The sequence below is a fragment of the Solanum tuberosum genome, unplaced genomic scaffold (genome assembly GCF_000226075.1).
Source record: "Solanum tuberosum cultivar DM 1-3 516 R44 unplaced genomic scaffold, SolTub_3.0 scf00208, whole genome shotgun sequence".
In the NCBI taxonomy this organism is placed as follows: Eukaryota; Viridiplantae; Streptophyta; class Magnoliopsida; order Solanales; family Solanaceae; genus Solanum; species Solanum tuberosum.
The window spans coordinates 1,054,710-1,077,250 of NW_006239132.1; the positions used below are offsets into that span (position 1 = coordinate 1,054,710).

General features: G+C 32.2%; 2 protein-coding genes across 3 annotated transcripts; one reads left to right on the top strand and one right to left on the bottom strand.

Moving 5' to 3' along the window:
- Positions 1–4,421: 4,421 nt before the first annotated feature.
- On the top strand, positions 4,422–12,527 carry LOC102597887 (kinesin-4-like). The gene is made up of 19 exons (XM_006355782.2): positions 4,422–5,353; positions 5,784–5,950; positions 6,157–6,300; positions 6,535–6,771; positions 6,859–6,927; positions 7,199–7,267; positions 7,517–7,597; positions 7,713–7,829; positions 7,921–8,002; positions 8,109–8,204; positions 8,296–8,469; positions 8,600–8,706; positions 8,791–8,969; positions 10,072–10,230; positions 10,325–10,578; positions 10,675–10,838; positions 10,941–11,123; positions 11,440–11,933; positions 12,055–12,527. The coding sequence occupies exons 1-19, from the start codon at positions 5,236–5,238 to the stop codon at positions 12,176–12,178; spliced, it is 3,018 nt and encodes a 1,005-aa protein (XP_006355844.1). The 5' UTR covers positions 4,422–5,235; the 3' UTR covers positions 12,179–12,527.
- Positions 12,528–14,656: 2,129 nt separating this feature from the next.
- On the bottom strand, positions 14,657–19,221 carry LOC102598202 (probable polygalacturonase). Of its 2 annotated transcripts, none has more exons than XM_006355783.2 (6): positions 19,088–19,221; positions 17,398–17,715; positions 16,659–16,779; positions 16,394–16,568; positions 16,245–16,315; positions 14,657–15,778 (listed from the first exon to the last, which is right to left on the bottom strand). In XM_006355783.2, exons 1-6 carry the CDS (start codon positions 19,097–19,099, stop codon positions 15,102–15,104), a joined length of 1,374 nt encoding a protein of 457 aa, XP_006355845.1. In that variant the 5' UTR covers positions 19,100–19,221; the 3' UTR covers positions 14,657–15,101. The 2 variants fall into 2 exon arrangements, with proteins under 2 accessions (XP_006355845.1, XP_015168029.1); XM_015312543.1 differs by lacking the exon at positions 19,088–19,221 and adding an exon at positions 18,483–19,023.
- Positions 19,222–22,541: the final 3,320 nt, after the last annotated feature.

The window sequence follows — 22,541 nt, forward strand, 5'->3', positions numbered from 1 at the left end:
GATTAATTTTGTAATGATATGACCAACAAGAAAGAAGTACCATGATTGGGCTAACTCAGCAAGCATTGATCTCCCCATGTGAAATTCATAATGACTTGCACAAAAAATATAAACTCATCTTCTTTACTATACATAAACCAATTAAGCTAAAAAGGAAAAAACAATTAAATAACTAAAATATGGATAATTCTAAAAACTTAACATGATTCTTTTATATTTGCCCAATTAAGAAATGATTGCTTGAAAGTGAAAAAGTATTATAAATATGAATTGTGATGGGATAGTTGCGGATCCTTTATCCTTAATCGAAGGTTTTCAATTCGAGTCTTAGGAAATGGAACAACTTGTGATGTTGGGAGCACCGCTCATAAATGGATCCTACAACATACGAATCAGAATTTGATCAAAATCCAATGGAGATACCAAATGAACACCTAGTGAAAAATAAAAAAAGTATTTATACTAGCGGTGCAAAATACCAATAAAATTTATGATTCAGTTGTAAATACTCTTTCATCTTTGATCAGAAGATTCGAATTTGAACCCTTCTAAATGCAGGATCACCTTTGTTAAAGAGATTGAACATTATTGAATGCAGGATCACTTTGTCAAAATATATTTTATTCATTGCAGATATCAAACACGGTGGTATCAACAAATTAAATGATTTAACTATTGAAGGATACAATAAAATATATGAGATTTCTAAAATAAAGTAATTCGTGATGTCGAATGCTTTCCTCTTTTAATAGATCTTTAACAACGCAAATACAAATTAATCAGATCAATATGAATCGATATGATAGGGGGAAAAAACAAATGAGCTGAGGTCAATTTGGCCTTTTGTAGAGTTTAAGGAGGTGGAATGTTTATAATTTTTCCTAAGGGGCATTTTACACACCTTTACAAACATGTGGGTTCCACAAGGTATTATTATAACAATTTTCAAAAAGCCGGCTGAAAAAAAACCGGCCAAATGGGACCCGTTATACGCTCCTTGTAGGACCGGTGTTCAGACCTGTTTGCTCCGGTTCCGAACCACTTATTTGAATTTTTCGAACGTTTATTTGTGTCGATTCTTTTTTTTTTTTATCATTAAAATATTTAAATTAATATAAAATGATATTTTATTCATCTTATTATATCTCGTTTGATCAAGTTTTCAAAATATGTTAATTTGAAGAAAAAAATGTTTGTACACAAATGAGATATAAGAAGGATAAAATGTACATAACCCATATAGATTCTTATCTTTATGGAATAGAGAAATTGTTTATGAGAAAACTCAATTGTCGAATTGAGATTGCAAGAAAATATAATTAAAAAAATCACAAAAAGCAAGTGCTATCCTTCTATTATAAACCTCGACCTCCAAATCTTTCGATTAATTATCATGTCCTTTGAAATTGAGGAGAACATTAAGTTTTTGCTTATCTTTGAAAAATACTACTATGGTAATACTAAAACAACAATTTATGTTTGACCAAGATTCAACGGGGAATACTCTTTCAATCGATTAAAAAAAATAGCTTATGTTACTACTACTAAAAAATACTTATTTTTTTCCATAAAAGCTTGATCAGAAAACCTCTATTCACGCTAAAATAGATATATTTACTTTTAACTATTCATATTATTAATTTGTTTGATAATATTTAACGATGAGCAAAAATAAATAATTTTTGATCCATGTGGAGAAAAAGTCTTTATTGTCTTTGCTCTCTCTCTTTGATGCCATTTTCAAAGAAGAAAAACTTTGGCATATCTAAGATTTTTTTTTTCTTTTTACAATATAATTCTAACTTAACTATCTTCTTGGTGCCATTTTCAAAGAAATAGAGTTTGGCCTAACTTTGATTTGTTTTTTCTTTTGTAATAATTCTAACTTATTACTTTTTCATTGTTTAATCCAATCTTGACTTCCAACATGAACTACTTACTCATAATCCAATGTTTACTCCGAATAAAATAACTTAACCATAAAAAAATACAAACCAAAGATTAACTTTCAGCAGAATATAAAAATATAAGTGTTTTTTTTCTATCTGTTTAAAATCTTGGTAGGAAAAATTATTTGTTATTTGTGTTGGTAGGAAGTAATAGGTATGTCATGAAATTAAACGTGGTATGCATACAAGTTGATCTAAAAATTCTAGGTAATTTTTTTCATGTCAATATTTTAGTAGACAGAATTACTCGATTTTTGTATTGATAGTAGGTAATTGTTACCTAGTAGAATTAAATAAAATGCACGCAAGCTTACCCGAACATCACCATCATAAAGAAAAGAGTTAATTACCGACTAAAATCATAAATAAAGTACATGTTATTAATCATACATCGTTAAACGATAAAAACATATAGCAAGCATATCTTTGATTCAAAGTTTTAAAAACCTTTGGATATACATTGATATATACCAATTCTTTGATTCAAAGTCTGAAAAAGGCTATATAGTAAGTAGTAAAGCACACTAAACCAAAGTTAGCTGTGTTAGTTTTTTTAATAATTTTTAATAACTAGAAATCTAGATTTCTAGGTAACCGTCTTCAACTAACTTATTGATTGTTGCATTTGTCCACCAGGAATATGATCCACTAGTGAGTTTAAAAGATTTTTGAGTCGAGCTAGAGTTTATTGCAAATAATTTCTATTTTTGAGGTGGGGATAAAATATACATACATTCTACTTTTTCAAAACTCTATTTTATGGAGTATGGGCCTATTGTTGTGAATTTAAAGGAATTTGGAATTACGTGTCACTAAAAAATATGAAGTAGCAACAAAACAAATATTTTTGTCACTAAACAAGGGGTAATGTCGGCATACAATCTACCCTCTCCAGATCCTACTTGTGAAATTATACTGGATATGTTATATGCATTGTAAACAATAAAAATAAATTTGTCGTTCATTTTATTTAACGATGAAATAACAAAAAATATATTATTAGATGCTAGCAAGTAATTAGCAATACTAGCTCAACGAAGAATTCTATAGCTAATTTATGTTTTTTTTATTTAAAAATATCACAAGATAGTGAACTAACATGAATAGAAGACATGACCAAAAAAAAGAAATGAAAGAGACACAATTCAAGAGAAAATTAAGAATCAAAGAAGAAGAAGAAGTACCTTAAAAGAAAAGGGCAAATTTCAAAGATGATACATATAAAATAAAGCTAGCATTTCTTCTTTAGCCAACAAATCATCAACTTGAAATAGAAATTGCCTCACTTGTTTTGCATGCAGAGTGATATAATTATATATAGTCAATAAAGTGTCAAACTTTGATATCCTTTTATTTGAAAAATCAGTGGAGGGAAAAGGTTTGTCTATATAGTGTTATTTCCATGGTTTTTTTCCCAATAAAATAAAAAATAAAAAGTGATAGAATACTAATTGTAAAAAAAGAGTTTAATTCCTATACACCGATAATGAATATTATTTACACTATTAGGTTAAATTAATTATTGTATTAGGTAATTAACTTGTCATGTTTTCAAGAATGAATTTCACCTCTCTCTTAAAGAAATAATAGATCACTTAAATAAATAGAATTAAAATGTACAAAATTAAAATGAATTGATCGAAACAACACATAATTACAAGTCCATCTCATTTTAAGCAATCTAAAGGGGTGGGTGACAAATAAAAAAGGTAAAAATAAAATAAAATAGTATTGCTATATACTGTTCCTTTCGGCTATAATAATATATATTTAAGCTAAATAGTCGATCAAGAGAATTATATTATATATTTTTTCATACTACTTTTATTATTAAATAATTACATAAAATAATATTAATAATTAAATTTAAAATGTAAAACTTTATTAATAATGTTAATTTAAAAAAATACACCATTACTAAAACTTTTTAAGGGATATGTCAAACCGATAAGAGTTAAAGTAATATGAAACACGCATAATATACATTAATCGGCTATTTCTAGTGCTACCAAGTAGGGTTTACAACCAAACTTGGATATTATTTGTCTCAAATATTTTTTTGATTGACTACCTCATTCCACTCTAAATTGTCATAGTGTTCTTTTTTAGAGTCAAACGATAATAACTTTGACTAACATTTTATGATGTATTTTTTTATCATATTGATATGCAAAAAATTGGAGTTTATAGTACTTTTCGTATAATTTTTGAATATCTAAATTTTTTGTTTAAAATATCAAATTAATATAATTTAATTAATTTTAAAAATTAGTTAAATTGACTTTCAAAAAGCACAATATGACAATTAAAAAGTGGATAGAGGAAGTATAAAATTGTTAATTTAGAAAGAGGCATAGAGAGAGGTTAGGAACTAGGCTCGGAAATTTGTGCACAAAAATGATAGTATTCCTTTGTATAAAAAAGCAAAGCAATGAAATAAGCTTATTGCTTTTAATTTTAATGTGTGAGAGAAGGGAAAGAGGGGAGGTGGGGAAAAAGAAGGGAATTTTGGCCAGCACCAAAGTTTATACTACCAGCTTGTAGTGTACAACTCTATAGGAACCTAAAAAAGTTTAAGAAAATTTTATAAAGCCTATTTTACTACCAGTGTATACCCAACAATTTGGAGAACAAGTGTACTTTCAAATTTGTTGCTTTGTTGTAGAAAGCAGAGTTTGAATCATCACATTTTGGGTGTTTTTTTTTCTCTCAAAAGAATTGTGTGGGGTTTGTTTTGTTTCTTTGGAGAGTTGAGAATTTTGATGTTAGAGGGCTTGGTTTCAAGTTTGTTTCCATAAAAATCCAATCTTGAGAATTTTGATGTTAAAGGGTGTAGTTTCAAATTTATTCCAATAAAAAGCTCTGCCTTGAGACATTTTTTTTTTCTTTCAAAATAATTATCTGGGGTTTGTTTTGTTTCCTTGGAGAATTGGAATTATGATGTTGGAGGCTTGCTTTCAGGTTTTTTTTACCATAAAAATCTAATCTTGATGTTATTGGGTGTAGTTTCAAATTTTGTTCCAATAAAAAGCTCTGTCTGAATCATCACATTTGAGGTTTTTTCTCAAAAGATATATGTTGGAGGCTTGAGAATTTTGATGTCAAGTTTGTTGCCATAAAAAGCTGAGTTTGAATCATCACATTTGGGTTTTTTCTGAAAAGGATTATATCTGGGGTTGTCTTGTTTTACTGGAGAATTGAGAATTTTGATGTTAGAGGGCTTGGTTTCAAAGTAGTTGACACAAAAATCCCTTCTTTAACGGTTTTGATACATATTTAAACAAGAATGGCTGCTGATGGTGCATTGTCTTTCTCTGTGGCATCTGTGGTGGAAGATGTTCTTCAGCAGCATGGAAGTAGATCAAGAAATCTTGATTTGGATGCCCGACGAGCAGAGGAAGCAGGTAACTTTCTAATGCTCCTTCTTGCTAATTACCAGTTTGCAATTTCTTCATTTGTGGCTAATTCAAGTATTGAGTCCATTTGGGCCAATAAATATTCACAAGGCTTTTTTTTACCTATATGCACAGTGTAATTGGGATCCAATTGTGTTTTGGTTGGAGATTCATTGTTACTGACCTGTTTATATGTACTCAGTCAGCTCATTCTTTAATAGATTAAGAGGAGCATGGATTTGAAACTGATTTAATGTTGTTAATATTGCGGGCCAAAAATAAGTAAATAGAAGTGTTGAATATTTAACAGCTTAAGCTTTTAAATTGAGATGGTTCACACAATGACACAATTCAGCATCTTATTGTTGAGAAGACATTACTTTGACTGCTTATTTTCTACTTTATAAGGAATGATATCGAAATAAATCTTTATTTGTAGCAACAAGGAGGTATGAAGCAGCAGCGTGGCTGAGAAAGGTGGTGGGATTTGTGGGAGCAAAAGATTTACCAGCTGAGCCTTCTGAGGAAGACTTCAGGCTTGGCTTAAGGAGTGGAATAATTCTTTGCAATGTACTTAATAAAATGCAGCCTGGAGCTGTGTCCAAGGTAAAATACAATCCAAAACATTTCCATCCCCCCACACCAGTGCAACCAATTAATCAAATGTCTAAGCCCCAAAATAGTTGCAGTCGTCTATATGAATCCTTTGTCATTCAGCTCGATCGATTTATAACCAAGAAAATCTTCATAGTTTGTTGGACTTGAATTGTTATCTTTCTACCTTCAAAACTGATCTTGATCAACAACTGCAGGTTGTTGAAAGTCCGGTTGACTCTGCACTTATTCCTGATGGAGCAGCCTTGTCTGCATACCAATACTTTGAGAATGTCCGTAATTTTTTGGTTGCTGCACAAGAGTTGGGGATTCCTTCTTTTGAGGCATCTGATTTGGAACAGGTTAGTATAGTGCCTTAATGTTAGCCAAATTGCCAAATAACCTATTACTAATAGTAGTGCAAGGTTTGTTACCTGTTTACTGAAATTTTGGTACGTTTTATAGAAATTTAAAGACAAGGTTTTTGAGTCTTAGTGGTGATGTATTGTCATTCTCACGACTGTGAATTGGATTTGCTGCTTATATGGAGTCACCTTCATTGATAAAGCTGCATTTAAAAAAAATATAATTATCAGGGTGGAAAATCGTCAAGGGTTGTCAGCTGTGTTTTGGGACTTAAAGCCTACAGCGAGTGGAAACAGACAGGTGGGACTGGAGTCTGGAAATTTGGTGGAAATGTAAAATCCACAACATCAGCAAAACAATTTGTACGCAAAAATTCTGAGCCATTCTCAAGTTCTCTCTCAAGGAGTATGTCAATGAATGAAAAATCCACGAATGGTGTATGCACTGAGGCTGAAAGTAACAAAATGGTAGGTAGAATCTGCTAGACGAACATTATATGCTTTGGCAATAACGGATCAATGACATGATTCATCAATTAAATCTTCTCTTTACAGTCCAGCTCTTCCTTAAGCAACCTTGTTCGTGCAATTCTGATTGATAAGAAGCCTGAAGAAGTTCCTAATGTAAGTTGGAATGCAGTAAATTTCTTACTGTATTCAGATAAATTTTCCTTCTAGATTCTTGTAGTTGCGAAAGAAACTCTTGTCCAAGCCTCAATTTTCTTGCTCCTGCATCATTTTCAAGAGAATTACTGACCAAATTACAAGGTGAACTAAGAAAAAGAGTAATGTTAATCAGGGTAGACTTATATCAAGTAATTTGCCACTATATTGCATTGCATGTTGGTATCTAGTGTCGTTGTTCTAAGATACCGCAATGGTGTACTTGCTGCAGCTTGTGGAGTCAGTGCTGAATAAGGTTGTTGAGGAGTTTGAGCAGCGGATTACAAGCCAAATTCAATTGGTAAGTTTACTTCTATTAAGATACAGCAATGTTATATTTGGTAGTCACAACTGATTGGTTCTTCGAGTCTCTCTCTTTGGGCGCCACACTTGTCTAAACGTGTTTTTGTTGGATTATGTCATTTGATGCCTTTTGAGTATATCTCATGTTCTACCAAAACAGAACATATAATGGCTTCTCCACCTTTTTGAATTTGTTATCACCCTTTGTCTTCTTCTCTGACACTGTATTTGGATAACCTTCCATCAGAACAAAGCAATAACTCCAAAGGACTCGGCAGTTTCCTGTGGTAACAAGTTCCTTCAGAAACATTCTTCGGCCAGCACAAAGGTAATGCCTCTCATTTTTGCAAATCACTAGGTAATCAATCATAAAGGTATTTTTTTAATGTAGAATAGAGGATCACTCATACTTGCGCATTACTTTTTTTCCCTTTCTCAATTAGACTGACCAAAGAACCGTAACACTGATGAAAGAAGAGAATCGCATCGTCAATGGGGAACTTCAAAGAAGGCACATGATGCAGAACACATTTGTTGACCAACAGCAACGAGACATCAAGGTAAAAATCAAAACCCGGCATGATCGGTCTCCCAAACATGGAAGTTTTGGATTTTCCACCTATATTTACGAACAATGATGTTCCACTGCAGGACCTGAAGCAAACTCTTTTGACTACGAAAGCGGGTATGCAGTTCATGCAAATGAAGTTTCATGAGGAAATGCAAAATATTGGTAGAGTCAATGCACTTGACAAATGTTCCCCTTTTTTTCCTTTCTTTTCTATTGTTGATTCCTTGAGCTGAGTTTGCTTCCATCTTGTAATATCCCTGCATTATAGGCATGCACGTACATGGCCTAGCACACGCAGCTTCTGGTTATCATAGAGTTCTTGAAGAAAATCGCAGGCTTTACAATCAAGTGCAAGACCTTAAAGGTATCTTTATTGGAACATCCGACTTTGTCCATCTTCATTCTCTCATACATGTTTTGAAATGAAAAGGTTGTTTGTTTGTGCTCCAATTCAGGAAGCATAAGGGTTTATTGTCGAGTAAGACCCTTTTTGCCTGGGCAATCAAGTTATATCAGTAATGTGGATCATATAGACGATGGTAGCATTACAATAGGTGTTCCATCAAAGAATGGGAAAGGACGCAAGTCTTTCAATTTCAATAAAGTATTTGGACCCTCCGTAACTCAAGGTTGGTTAGACCAATCTTAAAATGTCATGTATACTTTAATTTTAGCATCAAGTAGCTCTCTTCATGGCGTATTTTCTTCTCGATTTTGGTTGTTCACCTTTTACATTTCTCTACTTATTTTGTGTGGCAGGAGAGGTGTTTTCAGACACGCAGCAACTGATTAGATCAGTTCTGGATGGGTACAATGTGTGCATTTTTGCTTATGGTCAAACTGGATCAGGAAAAACCTACACAATGGTTAGATAAATTTTTTTTCATAGGTACAACTATTGTCATATTTTCCCTCTTTTACGTGCTAAGAAGTTGTAAATTTCTATTCAGACGGGGCCTAAGGATCTTACAGAACAAAGCCAAGGGGTGAACTACAGGGCATTAGGCGATTTGTTCCTTCTTGCAGAGCAAAGAAAGGACACCTTCCTCTATGATGTGTCTGTGCAAATGATTGAGATATATAATGAGCAAGTCAGGGATCTCCTTGTTTCTGATGGTGTACACAAAAGATATCCTTTTCAGTTCTTTTCAATTACATTTTTATGATCTTTGAAGCTTTTCTCAACTTGACTATCATATATTACTAAAAGCGTGAACAAAAAAAGTTGAAAGTTGAATTGCGGTTTTACCCCTTCTAGAAATTAAATTGTTATAAAATATTTAAATATTTGATTGTATAAGTTTAATTAAAATGTTAATGACTTTTAGACTTCCTAAGATTAATTCCTAATAAAATATCTAATTTATTAATATTTATAATATATAATCTGTATGTATATAATAATAATAATAATTTTTTTTTAAAAAAAAATGCCTCTACCTAAATTGCTATACTTTTCCTCTTCTCATAACTTTTTCCTTAACCCCTCTCATAAATAATATAATTTATGTGGATAAAGTATTATCCTTTATGATAAATAACGAAATTTAATAATTTAAAGGGTGCAAATCTGCAAAATGGAGACACACACATTGATAATGTCCTCTTGATTATTATTAAAGAATGACTAGCTTCACAAATTTAAATTCATTGATGCTTAATTACATGATAAGAACTTTTAGTTGTTCTTTCTACATGGTTTGCTAACTTTAATTTTCTTTATTCTATAGTTAAAGTAGATGAAGAAGACTCTTGAATTTTGATAGGATATGGAAGGAGTCGATAAGAACTCAGAGAGTTATGTATTAATTTTGTACTTATTTTTTCATCTATACATCAGTCTTATAAGAATAATGTGTACATTGTATTTTTTTCCTAAATCTGTTTCTTTTTGTCTTTTTTTTTCTCTATTGGATTTCTTAATTTAATTTTCTATGAATGTTTTATTGCCGTAAGTCTTTATTCTTATTTTGTAATTGTTGCATTTTATTATTCATTACAATTTACATATATATTTCCATGAAATTTTAGTCATCCTAACGTATCTATAAAAATTCACATGAAACACACGTGCAAAGTGCTCAAAAACTAGTCTAATATATACATGCAAGGACATTCTTATATTGAGTCCCAATTATATTAACTTCTCAATGTCTTTATGGTAAGCAATAGAATTATTATTAATCCACTGTTCAGTCTTTTACTTCCCGTCTTCCTTAACCTATTGTTACATTAGAAATTCGTAGTGCTTCTCAAGGACTAACAGTACCAGATGCAAGTCTGGTTCGTGTGGCTTCAACTTCTGACGTCATTGATTTGATGAATCTTGGACAAAGGAATCGTGCAGTGAGTGCAACAGCACTCAATGACCGCAGTAGCCGCTCTCACAGGTGTGATGGATATTCCGTCTTTCTTTGATTACTTTCTAGTACTTTGCAAGAACTTCAAATGAAAATGAGAACTGTCTTGTTTTTTGGCCTGCAGTTGCCTAACTGTTCATGTCCAAGGAAGAGACTTGACTTCTGGAGCCATTCTTCGAGGCTGTATGCATTTGGTTGATCTTGCTGGAAGTGAGAGAGTAGATAAATCTGAAGTAACAGGAGATAGACTTAAAGAGGCACAGCACATTAACAAGTCTCTCTCAGCATTAGGTGATGTAATCTCTGCCCTGGCGCAAAAGAACGCACACGTTCCATATCGTAACAGCAAACTTACACAACTACTTCAAGACTCACTAGGTAAGGGCATATATTAACTGATCAAAGCTTGTATCTTAATGAGGTTCTCTTCTTTCTCTCAAGTAAAAATATGATTTGGGATGTCATTCGTTTTAGGTGGGCAAGCCAAAACATTGATGTTTGTTCACATAAGTCCTGAACCTGATGCCATAGGAGAAACAATTAGCACACTTAAATTTGCAGAACGTGTTTCTACTGTTGAACTTGGTGCTGCCCGAGTACATAAAGACACTACAGATGTCAAAGAGCTCAAAGAACAGGTACACCATATCTCTTCCCCCACCATCAATCATTCCTTCTTTCTATTATAGCACGAGTTTGTAGTCCATGTATACATGCTCACGTATGATTATTTTCATCAGATTGCTAGTCTGAAAGCTGCCTTGGCAAGAAAAGAGACGGAACCGGTCTCCATGAGTTATAAGGTTACTAGCAGTCCAGGTGGCTTGCAGTCATCACCTTTTCAATCTAATCTACAAGGGAGAGAGATGTTGGGGAATTCAAACATCCAGAGGAGACCAGTGGAGGATGTAGGCAACAGAGAGGTAAAATCTCTACGACAGAATTGAGTTCAATCGCTTAAGGATAAATTGCAGACCCCTTCCTGTTTAGCAGAAGAATATTTTACTGAGGTCTAGTACACTAATGGTATTTCCATCGTGCTCTTCATATTAATAAGAATCTGAATTACTTCGTGAAAAGTATCTGAATCTATAAATGTTTTGTGGAGTTATTGCTATATAGTTAAATAATAAATATGGAAATACAACGAAATAGCTCCTAATGATTCTTATAAGCTTCCATCTTGATACATGCAGTTATCATCGTGTTTGACATATTATAATTTACTTTAATTTGCAGGTCTCTAGTAATTCTGCATCCAGACAAAGGAGGCAAAGCTTTGATCTTGATGAGTTATTAGGAAATTCCTCTCCCTGGCCACCTGTTAGCAGTCCTTCCGAAAACTATGTAGAAGATGATATTAACATGAGCTCAGGTGAGTGGGTAGACAAGGTCATGGTGAACAAACAGGAAGCTGCCCGTGGAGTTGGAAACCTGTTTGGATGTTGGGAATCCGAAAAAGGCAATGGCTCGGATGTACTTTATGAGAAATATCTTTCAGATTCATCTAAAGTATACCAAGAAAAAACAAGTAATCTTTTCCAAATGAGCAATCACTTTGACATCACTGCTACTGAAGATTTAGATGAGTTTGATGCCACTACCAGTGATTCGTCGGAGCCAGATTTGCTTTGGCAATTCAATAATTCAAAAGTTAACACTTTCCCTAGTAGTGGGAATGGCTCAAAGATACAAAAACCAAATACAAAACCGGGAAAGATACCAGAATCAAGGTTAGTCTTAATCCCAATCACTTTGTAGTTTATTTGTATCTCAAAAGTAAGATGCTTCTTGTAACAGAACAGTAGTCAAATAGCAATCTTTTAATACTAATTTGTTCACTGCCTATTTTAGGAATGTGGTTCATAAAGTAGGGCCTCCACTATCACGACAGACAAGTGGAATTAGCCACAATCAGCGGAATGGCAGACAGGCCATGACTGCTGAAATGAAGCGAAAAGCTGGAAGCAGGAAGTAGGAAAAGAGTTTACAATTCTTCTTATTATTTTTTGGTTATTATTGTGGCGAGTGAATGAGAGTGGTTTTGCATTTTTTATTTTTTTTACACAGTTTCTCTCTTTGATTTTTCCCATCAAATTACTTGTGCAAATGAGGCAATAATTCCAGTTGCTTGTAATTTTTGTATCATTCGAGTTGTAAGAGTTCAAGTTCGTGTTGGATAGCGTTGTAGTAGGTAGCAGAGTGTGACGATCCTCAAACGTTATTGTTTGATTTGATAGTCTGTGGGATTCGACTTTGTAAATTTTGCACATATATATACTCTACAATTTAAAGAGTGAGAACTGAAAATATGTTTCTTCAGTCTACATCTATTTGTTTTACTTGTCCCCTTCCCTGGATTTAATTGCTGTCATCTTTTTCTCCTTTTAGTTCCTATGTTGACTTTCCAAAACACCCGTTTGGTTCCTCCAATCGACATTTTTGAAGAATTTGATCAACAGAGTGACTTTTACTGCCTTTATACAACATACTATAGCAAGGGATAATGGAACTGAGTGGAATATAGGCAGGGACCATGAATGTTTCTTCAGTCTACATCTAGTTGTTTTACTTGTCCCCTTCCCTGGATCCAAATGCTGTCATCTTTGTTTCTTTTAGCTCCTTTGTTGTCCGGACTCTCCAAAAATGCAGGTGTAACCATGTCACATCCTCCAAAAATAAACTATTTTGGAGGATTCTACATGCACATGTCGACATTTTTGAAGAATTCGAGCAACAAAGTGACTTCTACTGCCATCATACAACATACTATTATAGCAAGGATAATGGAACTCAGTGGAATACAGGCAGGGACCAGGACAACTTTCATCAGTTGATGTCCTTCCACATAATTCATCCAGGAAATGAGATCTCTTCCAATTTGAATATTATATAACGGTCATTTCGTATTTTTAAGAAGACCATAAAACTAAAAAAAATAATTTGTAAAGGGCTAGAAAACTATTTCTACGTAATTCATCTTAGTATTGTTTACAAGATTGTGCTCCTTATGGCATATTTCATATTTTATACCATAGTGTCTGCCTGAACACCTTTTACTTAGCAAATCGATAGCAATTGCTTATTGTTAACTGGGCCAAAAGAAAAATGAAATGACAAAACAAACTAAGGTACTGTCAGTTAAAGACCTGTCTCCATTACAAATCTTGCCATAATGTTTTCTAATGTTGACATGACAACATGAAGTTTGGAAGTTCGGTACAGTGTATAAAAATAATACTAATTAGAGTGTAGTTATAATGTTTGCATTAACAATGCATGTATTAGTTATGCTTACATTAATTATACATAGATTTTTTTTATGCATTATTTAGTTTGATGTATTAAAAATAGCATGCATTGCATAAAAAAATTATTTACAAAGATACCTCCACTATTATGATTTATGGTGGAAAAAATGTAAAAAAGGTTTTGAGGGGCAAATGGGTCTTTAATCGTGTTAATGCATGCATTAAAAACCATTACATTGCTAATACCTAGAAATCAATGATATTAGTAAATAGTGATACACATCTTAATACTCAATATAGTGTATAACTAATACACAATATTGTCAAAGGCGTGCTTAAGCCCTAAAGTGAGGCTCAAAACATGTAGAACATTTCACCTTGCTTAATGAGCACTTCAATCTCATCATTAAGGTTCTATGACATACTTTTTCTTGACAATAATGAGCCTCTTTAGAAGAAACACTAAACAATTGATATATCACTTTATTTTAACTTTTTTCAATTTCTTTGTTCATTTATTTTCTATTCATGCTTATAATTATTATTCTTGGACTATATATATATATGTTTGCGCCTTTTTTCATTAAATACCAACGGACCTTTGAGCATTCGGAAACAACCTCTACCTCCACGAGATAGTGGTAATGTTTGCATACATTCTACCCTCCCCAGACCCCACTTGTAGGATTCCACTAGATATGTTGTTGCTGCTGCTTTCGATAATGTTGCCTACGGAAAATTGCATACCTTGAACACGAGACTTTGTGGGCTATGATTTCTTTTCAATTCAATCAAATGGAAAAATAACTTATCTCCATAATAATTCTTGATCTACATATGAATACCTAGTAATGTTGATATGACAACATTAAAGTCACCTCAAAAGGCAGGGTGTGCAAGTAGAGGTAACCTTAAAAGAAAATTTGCAATTTGATGCCTTCAACTCAAGACAATACCTAGTAATGTTGATATGACAACATTAAAGTCACCTCAAAAGGCAGGGTGTGCAAGTAGAGGTAACCTTAAAAGAAAATTTGCAATTTGATGCCTTCAACTCAAGACTCTGTACTAACAACTCTTTTCAATTCAATCAAATGGAAAAATAACTTATCTCCATAATAATTCTTGATCTACATATGAATACCTAGTAATGTTGATATGACAACATTAAAGTCACCTCAAAAGGCAGGGTGTGCAAGTAGAGGTAACCTTAAAAGAAAATTTGCAATTTGATGCCTTCAACTCAAGACTCTGTACTAACAACTCTTTTCAATTCAATCAAATGACAAAAAAAGATTATTTCAACAATGACAATCAACTATAACACCCCTTCTTTGCGGCCTAATTTACAAATGTAAGACAAATGACAAAAAAAACTCAAATGAACAAAGGGACAAGAAAGGAACAACTCATCTGAATTTGCTGCACTACCAAAACTTTTCCTATATGTGAATGAAGAAACTGATGCTGTACACAGGCGACAATCAGCGATCTCAGGCCACTTTGAAAATGTTTGTATCATTGGATTCTTGATACTTGCATAAGCACGACACTGTAGATTCTGCATTGCATCTTATTGGAGAATGTACACCAGCATTGGAAGTTGAAATGTGTCTCATTGTATAGTTTCAATGAAATGAATTGTTTCACTTACAAAACTGCAACTTGACTGTAAGGGTGGTGTAAGAGGGCAAAGCAAGTTGAAGTAGTACTAGAAAATGAGCTCTCGAGCTCAGGACATGGTTCAGGAGACACATTTTGAGAAGAACCGGATATATCAGAGCATAGCCATGGTGTAAAAGGGTTGGAAGAAATGGAAAAGGTGATGTTTGATAGACATATTGAAGTAAAGGGAGATTCAGATAATCCAGTGAAATTGCCTGCTATAGAAACATTTGTGCCAACAATGTCCTCAAAGGTGATATCACTAACAACTGGAAGTGCAGACGGATCAAATTTCTCATCCGGATGAGAATCACAATGACCGGTGGCCTCAATTCCCACTTGCACATTTGCCATAACCACATCTGTAACTTGAATATCTTTGATATAACCACCTCTTCCTCTTGCTGTCTTCAGCTCAATCCCCAAAAGGGAGTCATGCAAGTAAACATGCTCTACTAGCACATTGGAGATACCACCAGACATCTCACTGCCAAAAGCCATTCCAGCACCTGCAAAAGACTGCAGCCTAACCCCTCGAACATGGACATTCGAAGTAGGTTTGCCATAGGAAATCCCGTACTCATCCCAACCGCTTTTGAGAACAACAGCATCATGGCCCATGCTAATGTTGCTGTTCTCAATGCACACATGCTCGGAAGAATCTGAAGTTGCATATAAGGTCTCACATTACTTGGAAAGTACCTCTAAATTTCTAAAACAGAACAAACAACTACATATTGTTTCAGTAAAATCTGGAGTACTTAGTCTCATCAAAGTAAAAACCAGAGTGAAGGCTATGTGTACCTTCAAATTTATACTAATGGTGTTGTTGTTGGTGTGTGTGTGTGTATATACATTTAATTTATTATAAACTTGTTTCTGTTTTGCTGCACAAAACTGGCATTGTTTGATGAACTAAGCAGTAACAGGAAACTATCCGGTTCTTCCCCTTGAGTGTAAAGAAAATTATCCAATTTTTGGCTGAAAATTGTCTTAGAAAATCAATCTGAGGTTCTTGGACAAACAAAAGTGTTGGCTACTTTATGTACCACTTAAAACAGGTTTCAGATGCACAAATGTTGTATACAAAGTAAAAAAGGTAAGAGAAATAATTATATTTAAATCAACCTGGTACTACGCCATAGGTATATGGGGAGTTAGCTGGAGAATGAACCGATATGTTTTGAACCACAACATTACTGCAAAATATGAAAATTTCAGATCTTACCGCCGAACCTTATATTGAAAAGCTTTTCTCACAGAGATAATGAACTTACCTGCAATACACCGGGTGAATATTCCAGGCCGGAGCATTCAGGAAGGTCAAGTTTGAGACGACAACATCTTTGGAGCTAACAAATTCTACTAGGTGTGGTCGAGTATAATTTAAAGAATGGGCAGTGAACTGCTCCCACCATATAGAACCCTGACCATCAACAGTTCCATTATTACCTGCACAAGCAATAGGCATGAGGTGGCTGCATGCAGGGATAACAACAGAAATATTAAATTAGTAGATCAATGCAATGAAGGAATTCCTGCCTGTTATCACAACATCAGTTAAATTATCTCCAAAAATCAAGCTGCGATATCTTCCACCTTGTGCCTCAATACCTCCACCATAAGAGGGTAAGGCTTCGACTATATCCCAATGAGCATAATCCTATATTGCAAAAACGTATACTTATAAATAACAAATGTATATATCCAATGCATATGTAAATACATTGAGACCTGAAGTTACTCCCCACCATCATAATGCATATACAAACATTAAAATTTGATTATTAGGAGGTTATGACAACTTGTGATCTACCCTTCCGCGGCAGAACATCTATCATCTTCTCTGTTGGAGTTGCCTGAATGTAGATTTCAGTATAATTTATAGCAACTAAACCATAACACCTCATCATTAAGTGCTACAAGTTTTCATGCTAATCATTTCTCCCTTCTTCTTATTTTGATGATTGTGGTGTCCGGGCCAGCTAGCACGCGCCTCAACTATTCCACAGGGTACTTGCTACCTCCAACCAACACATGCACCAAGGCTTGGAAAGAAATCACTTAATATTTTTGCCTCTGCTAGGATTTGAACTTGAGACCTCATGGTTTTCGACTCACCTCATTAACCACTAGGCCACACCCTTGAGTGCCTCAAGCTAATCATTTCTTTTCCAAGAATTAATTCGGCTATTGTAAATACAGCAACAGCCTTTATATTTCCATGAACACAAAAAAAATCTAAACAAGCTGGAACTTCAGAACCATTCCGGGGGCTAACCTTTGATCCCAGAATAACGGCTTCTTTTTCTAGGAAGAGTGTGAGGTGACTGGTAAGCTTTATGCTTCCGGTCAGCCACCTTCCAGCTGGAACATAGAGCTGTGCTCCACCTTTGTCAGCAAAGGACTTGAGATAGAAAATGGCATTCTGGAAGGCCAGAGTATTTAGAGTCTCCCCATCACCCACAGCCCCAAAGTCCAACACTGATGCACTGTGAGGTCTGGGTTCCAGGGGCTTGTTGAATTTGCATTCTCCGTCAAATTGAGCTTCAGTATGTTCAATACTACGACTTAACGCCAACAACAAAATTAGCACTGCCTGGAAAAGATAAATGCAAAAAAGGAAATGGTAAGTCTTTCAGTACCATGCACTTACTACTGCTTAACCATTCATATCTTGAAATATCAATCCCATCAATAATCAATAATCATATGCAAGCAAGAGACTCACATGAAGAGTAATGCATAGCGTGGTCAGTTAAAAAGCTACCAATACAATATCAGTGGTCCCATGTCCTCCAACATTATATAAAAGTTCTTCAAATCTAGCATTTCTCCACTATTAAAGAATAAGAAAAAAGAGACTCCGGGTCTTTTTGGCTTTTTTACCTATGACATTGTTTTGGTTGGATGCAGATGCTCAAGGAAGACAAAAATCTAAAAAAGTTAAACCACGGCATTGCATACTTAGGCCAAAGTTATAGTTGAAACAGTACTTTGTCGACATCTATAACGAGTAGATTCGAAAAAAAACCAAGTGAGATACAAAAGAGCTCCAATAATTGAAAATTTCAGAAAAGGACTAGACAAAACCAGTAGAAAGAGCTCAACTAGATAACTTTTTTTTTTCATTTTCAGAAAAAAGAAACCTTGTAGCAATAAGTAACTGAGCTTTTAACTGAAGCAAAAACACAAAACTATGGCAAGTCCTCATGAATGTAAGTTAAAAAAAGGGAGTACAAATGACAAAGATAATAATGAGAACAGAAAAAGGAAACAAAAAGAAGAAGAGCACAAATCAGGTGTATGTACATAAATTCACAAGCTTTTAGTAATTCAAAGCACTGAGATTAACCAATTGTATACCAGCTGCAGCTTCATATCAGATCCCTCTTCTTCTTTTTTTCTTTTTTATATAACCAGTTGACTTGCCGCACACCTCAACTAATTTACGGGATACCTGTTACCTTCAACTGGTGTTTTTGTCTCAATATTTATGAGCAAAATAGACACAAAAATATAAGCATCCCCACTTACAAAACAAGTTCATTCTAGGAAACAAAAAAAATCAAAATCTTGGAATTGCAAAAAAAAAATCCTAAAATCTAGAAACCTGTCCTACTTATTCTCCTGAAAAAAGACAATGTAGACCAAATCATAAGATCCCAGTTTCCAGATCGAGAAAATTTCTAAAGAAGTAGTCATAACAATCAATTTAAGCAAATTCCACAAAGATGAAGAGAAGTCCATTGAAAGTACATACAGTACAAAAAGTAGCTCCAAGACTCAATTTTTAGCACAAATTTTGCAATAAAATTGAATACCCATTACTAAAATCACACCAAAAACTCGATTAGCAACAACAAATAAAGATTAATACTCTGTTTCTTGGAAATAGCAGATGCTGCTCACGTAATTAAAATTGAAAAAAATTAAACTTGTAAAAATCCTTTAAAAAAAAACGTACTTACTAGACCCTTCATGAATCTGTTCTCTTTTATTCAGAAATGTAGACAATCAATCCTCTTCTTCTTATGAGATTTTACACTGTAGAGTGAAGAGAGAAAGAAGAGAGAGAGAGAGAGAGAGACAGAGAGAGACAGAGAGGAGGTGTAATTGAATAATGCGAATGATTAGTGAAAAAACATGCATTTTATATACTTATATTTTATTTACTCTTTAATGGCCACTAATCATTTTTAATTTTTTTTGGTGATAAAAATAAAAATTTAAGAGTAAATAAATAAAACTATATGAAGGGCAGAATTTTAGGAAATATTCTTGGGACTCCATTATTTAGTGGATATGGTTCAATATATGAACCAAAGTACCAAACCTATTATGGTGCAATAACACTAGGTGTAATTTCATAAATAAAATCTAAAAATTAAATTAAAATATTACTTTTATTTTTTATTTTGTGGATTAGAAAATTTGTTTTTTATTGCTCATATGAATTAAAAATGTAGTATCATTAAGTGAATGTGTATTTTACTTCTAAGTTATCATCTCATAATAGTAAATTACCATAATTTGATCGTGAATTTGTTTCAAGTAAAGTAATTGAATTTGTATTATCATTGTGAAAATACAGAGTATATATATTATTATTATACTAGATGTATTGATATGTTAGTGGACAGAAAAACACTCTAAAAATCTTATATACCAAATACTTTTAAAATACTTTAGCTACTAAATTTAATATTTAAAATTAGCTTACTATATAAAAAGTACAAATATTTATTTTATAATTAAGATGTTTTAAAAATGTGTAGACAATTTTACATAAAATAATTGTTAGAATTTTTCAAATATAAAAATTTCGAAAAGTGAAATTATAAAGAGGAAAAAAGAGGGGGAAAAACTGTTTTTTGAACTCTTAGCTATTAGAGAAATTTTAATTTTGACTTTGTGAAATATGACTCAACAATTTAATCTTTAAATTTGTGAAAATATTTGTTTTTTTGCTTTTTTATATAGGAAGAACTATATATATGACATAGACCATCTTTAAAATTGTATAGTCTTCATATATGGAATAATAATAGTAATTTAACATCATCAAATAATGAAATGATATATAACATGTTTAATTTTATGATGATTTATAAGTAGAATAACGTAAATTTATATTTTAATTAATCAAACATAAATTAATTTTATGATAGTCAAATAATGAGACGATATATAACATGTTTAATTTTACGGCATAATACATAAATATGTCCTTTAATTTGGCTTCAAATCACATTTATGCCCTTCAACTTTGGGTGTACCCAAGTAGACACTTAAACTTGTATAAAGTTGAACATATAGACACACATGTCCTACATGACATCCTATATGTCATTTTTTGTCCTACGTGTATTGTGCCATGTAGAACTCGTGTGCTTACTTGTTCTACTTTATACAAGTTTAAGTGTCTACTTGTGCATATCCAAAGTTGGAGGACATAAATGTAAAATGAGACCAAGTTAAATGGCACATTTATGTATTATGCCTTAATTTTATGAAGATCCATAAATAGAATAACATAATTAATTAAATATAAATTTATTTAATTACATATACTAAAAACAATAAAATTGCTAGAATTGGTTAATATATATCAGAGGACTGAGATTAAAATTTACTTTATTTAAAAGGTAATTACAAATATTACTTGTAAAAAAATATTTTTTCATAACATGAAAAATAAAGCAATTGTAACTTTTCTTTAATAAGTTCAATTGTTATGATAGTATAAAATTGTCATTAAGCTAACAGTAAATTTAAGTTAAAATCATAATAAGGAACTAATAAGCATGTCTTAAAGTCATAATAGTCACTAATTAATCGTGATTATCATTCAGCCTTTCCTTGCTAGTTGCTGCACACCAATAGCGTGGTTTTTTATTCGCGTTCGATATTTATATAAAGTTTGATAAAATCAATTTCATGATCAGTGATAATTGTATTGAGGTTTGATTAATTAGAGATAATTCAGAGTCCAATAATCATATTAAGGCTCGACTATAATAAGGCTTAAGAGGCCGCATCCAATAGATTTTTTCCCCATTAAATTCGATATCTCTTATTAAGTATGAAAACATTTCAATCATTTATCACAATTCATATGAATCTATTTTGTCTTTATACTATCAGATTATTTGCCTATTTGAAATTATTCGATTTCTATGCTAATTCCACAATTTTCCCAAATGCATACAGACACATTAAACTATTTAATGAGTGAACTTTTTCTTACAAAAATAGTTAACATTTTTATGGTAAGTACATGATTTAATTCCCCTACCAATCAGAGTTTTTATGTGATCCTTTTTTTTTTTTTTTGGTTAATTAAACTTTTCAAAAATATATTTAAACATGTATCAGTTTTATTAAAAATAATACATTTTTTAAGAATTCAATTATGATGCAAGCATCAAGCATAAAAACTTCTACTTGTGCTTATTGTTATAATTGGGGTGGATAAAAACTTTATCCATAATTAAACATATTGACTTTGTGTTGTAAAAATATAGAAAAATAATTTGATAGAAAACTTATTTAAATTAGTTAGATTAGTAAATTTTGAAAACACATAGTTAAAAAGAAAGTAAAAAGATAAGTAACTTTGTGATTATTCTTTTACTTGTATATCCTCATATGATTTCTAACTCCATAGTATTTTATTTATTTATGTTCACCAATAGTCTTCAAAGTCAACTAGACAATTGTTTACTTTTTTATTTTATAATTATATGGTATTCAATATATTTATTGATCTAATAATTTATATTTATGATGTATAAAGTAATGATTTATTTATTCGCATAAAATGAATTAAATAAATTTGATCAAGTATAAAATAAAAAAATTCATCCATCTCATCATATTCCTTATTACCACTACGCCTTCTCTTTTTCACCCCTTATTTAGATTCATATAGCCAGAAAATGTACCCCTTATTTAACTTGTTCTCTCTCTCTATTTTTTTTTTAAGAAAGAGAAGAAAAAAGAAAAAAGAAAAAAGTCAAAATGGTTGATAAACTACAAGAAGTGTTTGTTTAATATAATTTTGTATCTATCAATTTTTTTTTAAGAAAACAAGTCTCTGACACGTTAGTATTTGAAATGTGTGCCTTGATTAATATATAATGGATATTTAGATTAAATTTACTAAATTTTTTTCATAATTTATTCGAGCGAAAATAAATACCTCTTCAAAATCTTAATTTTTTTTAAAAAATCAAGTAAGTTTTTGTATTTGCTGTAGCTTTTTAAAAAACATATTTCAGGATATTATTTTGACTTGAATAAATTATGAAGAAAATAAAAAATTTAAAGAAAAATTCTAAAAAAGCTTTTATGGGTCATGAAGCTACATTTAAAAAAATATAAATTAAAAGAACTCCCAAATTTTAAAAAAAAACTTGTATT

What these genes read in the sequence shown, in the direction of transcription:
- LOC102598202 (XM_015312543.1), bottom strand. An exon ending in AACTGATGTTGTGATAACAG is followed by an intron (nt 16,569 to 16,658) that starts GCAGGAATTCCT and finishes TTGCTTGTGCAG; the next exon opens with GTAATAATGGAACTGTTGAT. An exon ending in ATTCACCCGGTGTATTGCAG is followed by an intron (nt 16,316 to 16,393) that starts GTAAGTTCATTA and finishes CATATTTTGCAG; the next exon opens with TAATGTTGTGGTTCAAAACA.
- LOC102597887 (XM_006355782.2), top strand. Translation starts at nt 5,236, where the DNA reads ATGGCTGCTGATGGTGCATTGTCTTTCTCTGTGGCATCTGTGGTGGAA. An exon ending in AGGCATCTGATTTGGAACAG is followed by an intron (nt 6,301 to 6,534) that starts GTTAGTATAGTG and finishes TATAATTATCAG; the next exon opens with GGTGGAAAATCGTCAAGGGT. An exon ending in AGCCTGAAGAAGTTCCTAAT is followed by an intron (nt 6,928 to 7,198) that starts GTAAGTTGGAAT and finishes TACTTGCTGCAG; the next exon opens with CTTGTGGAGTCAGTGCTGAA.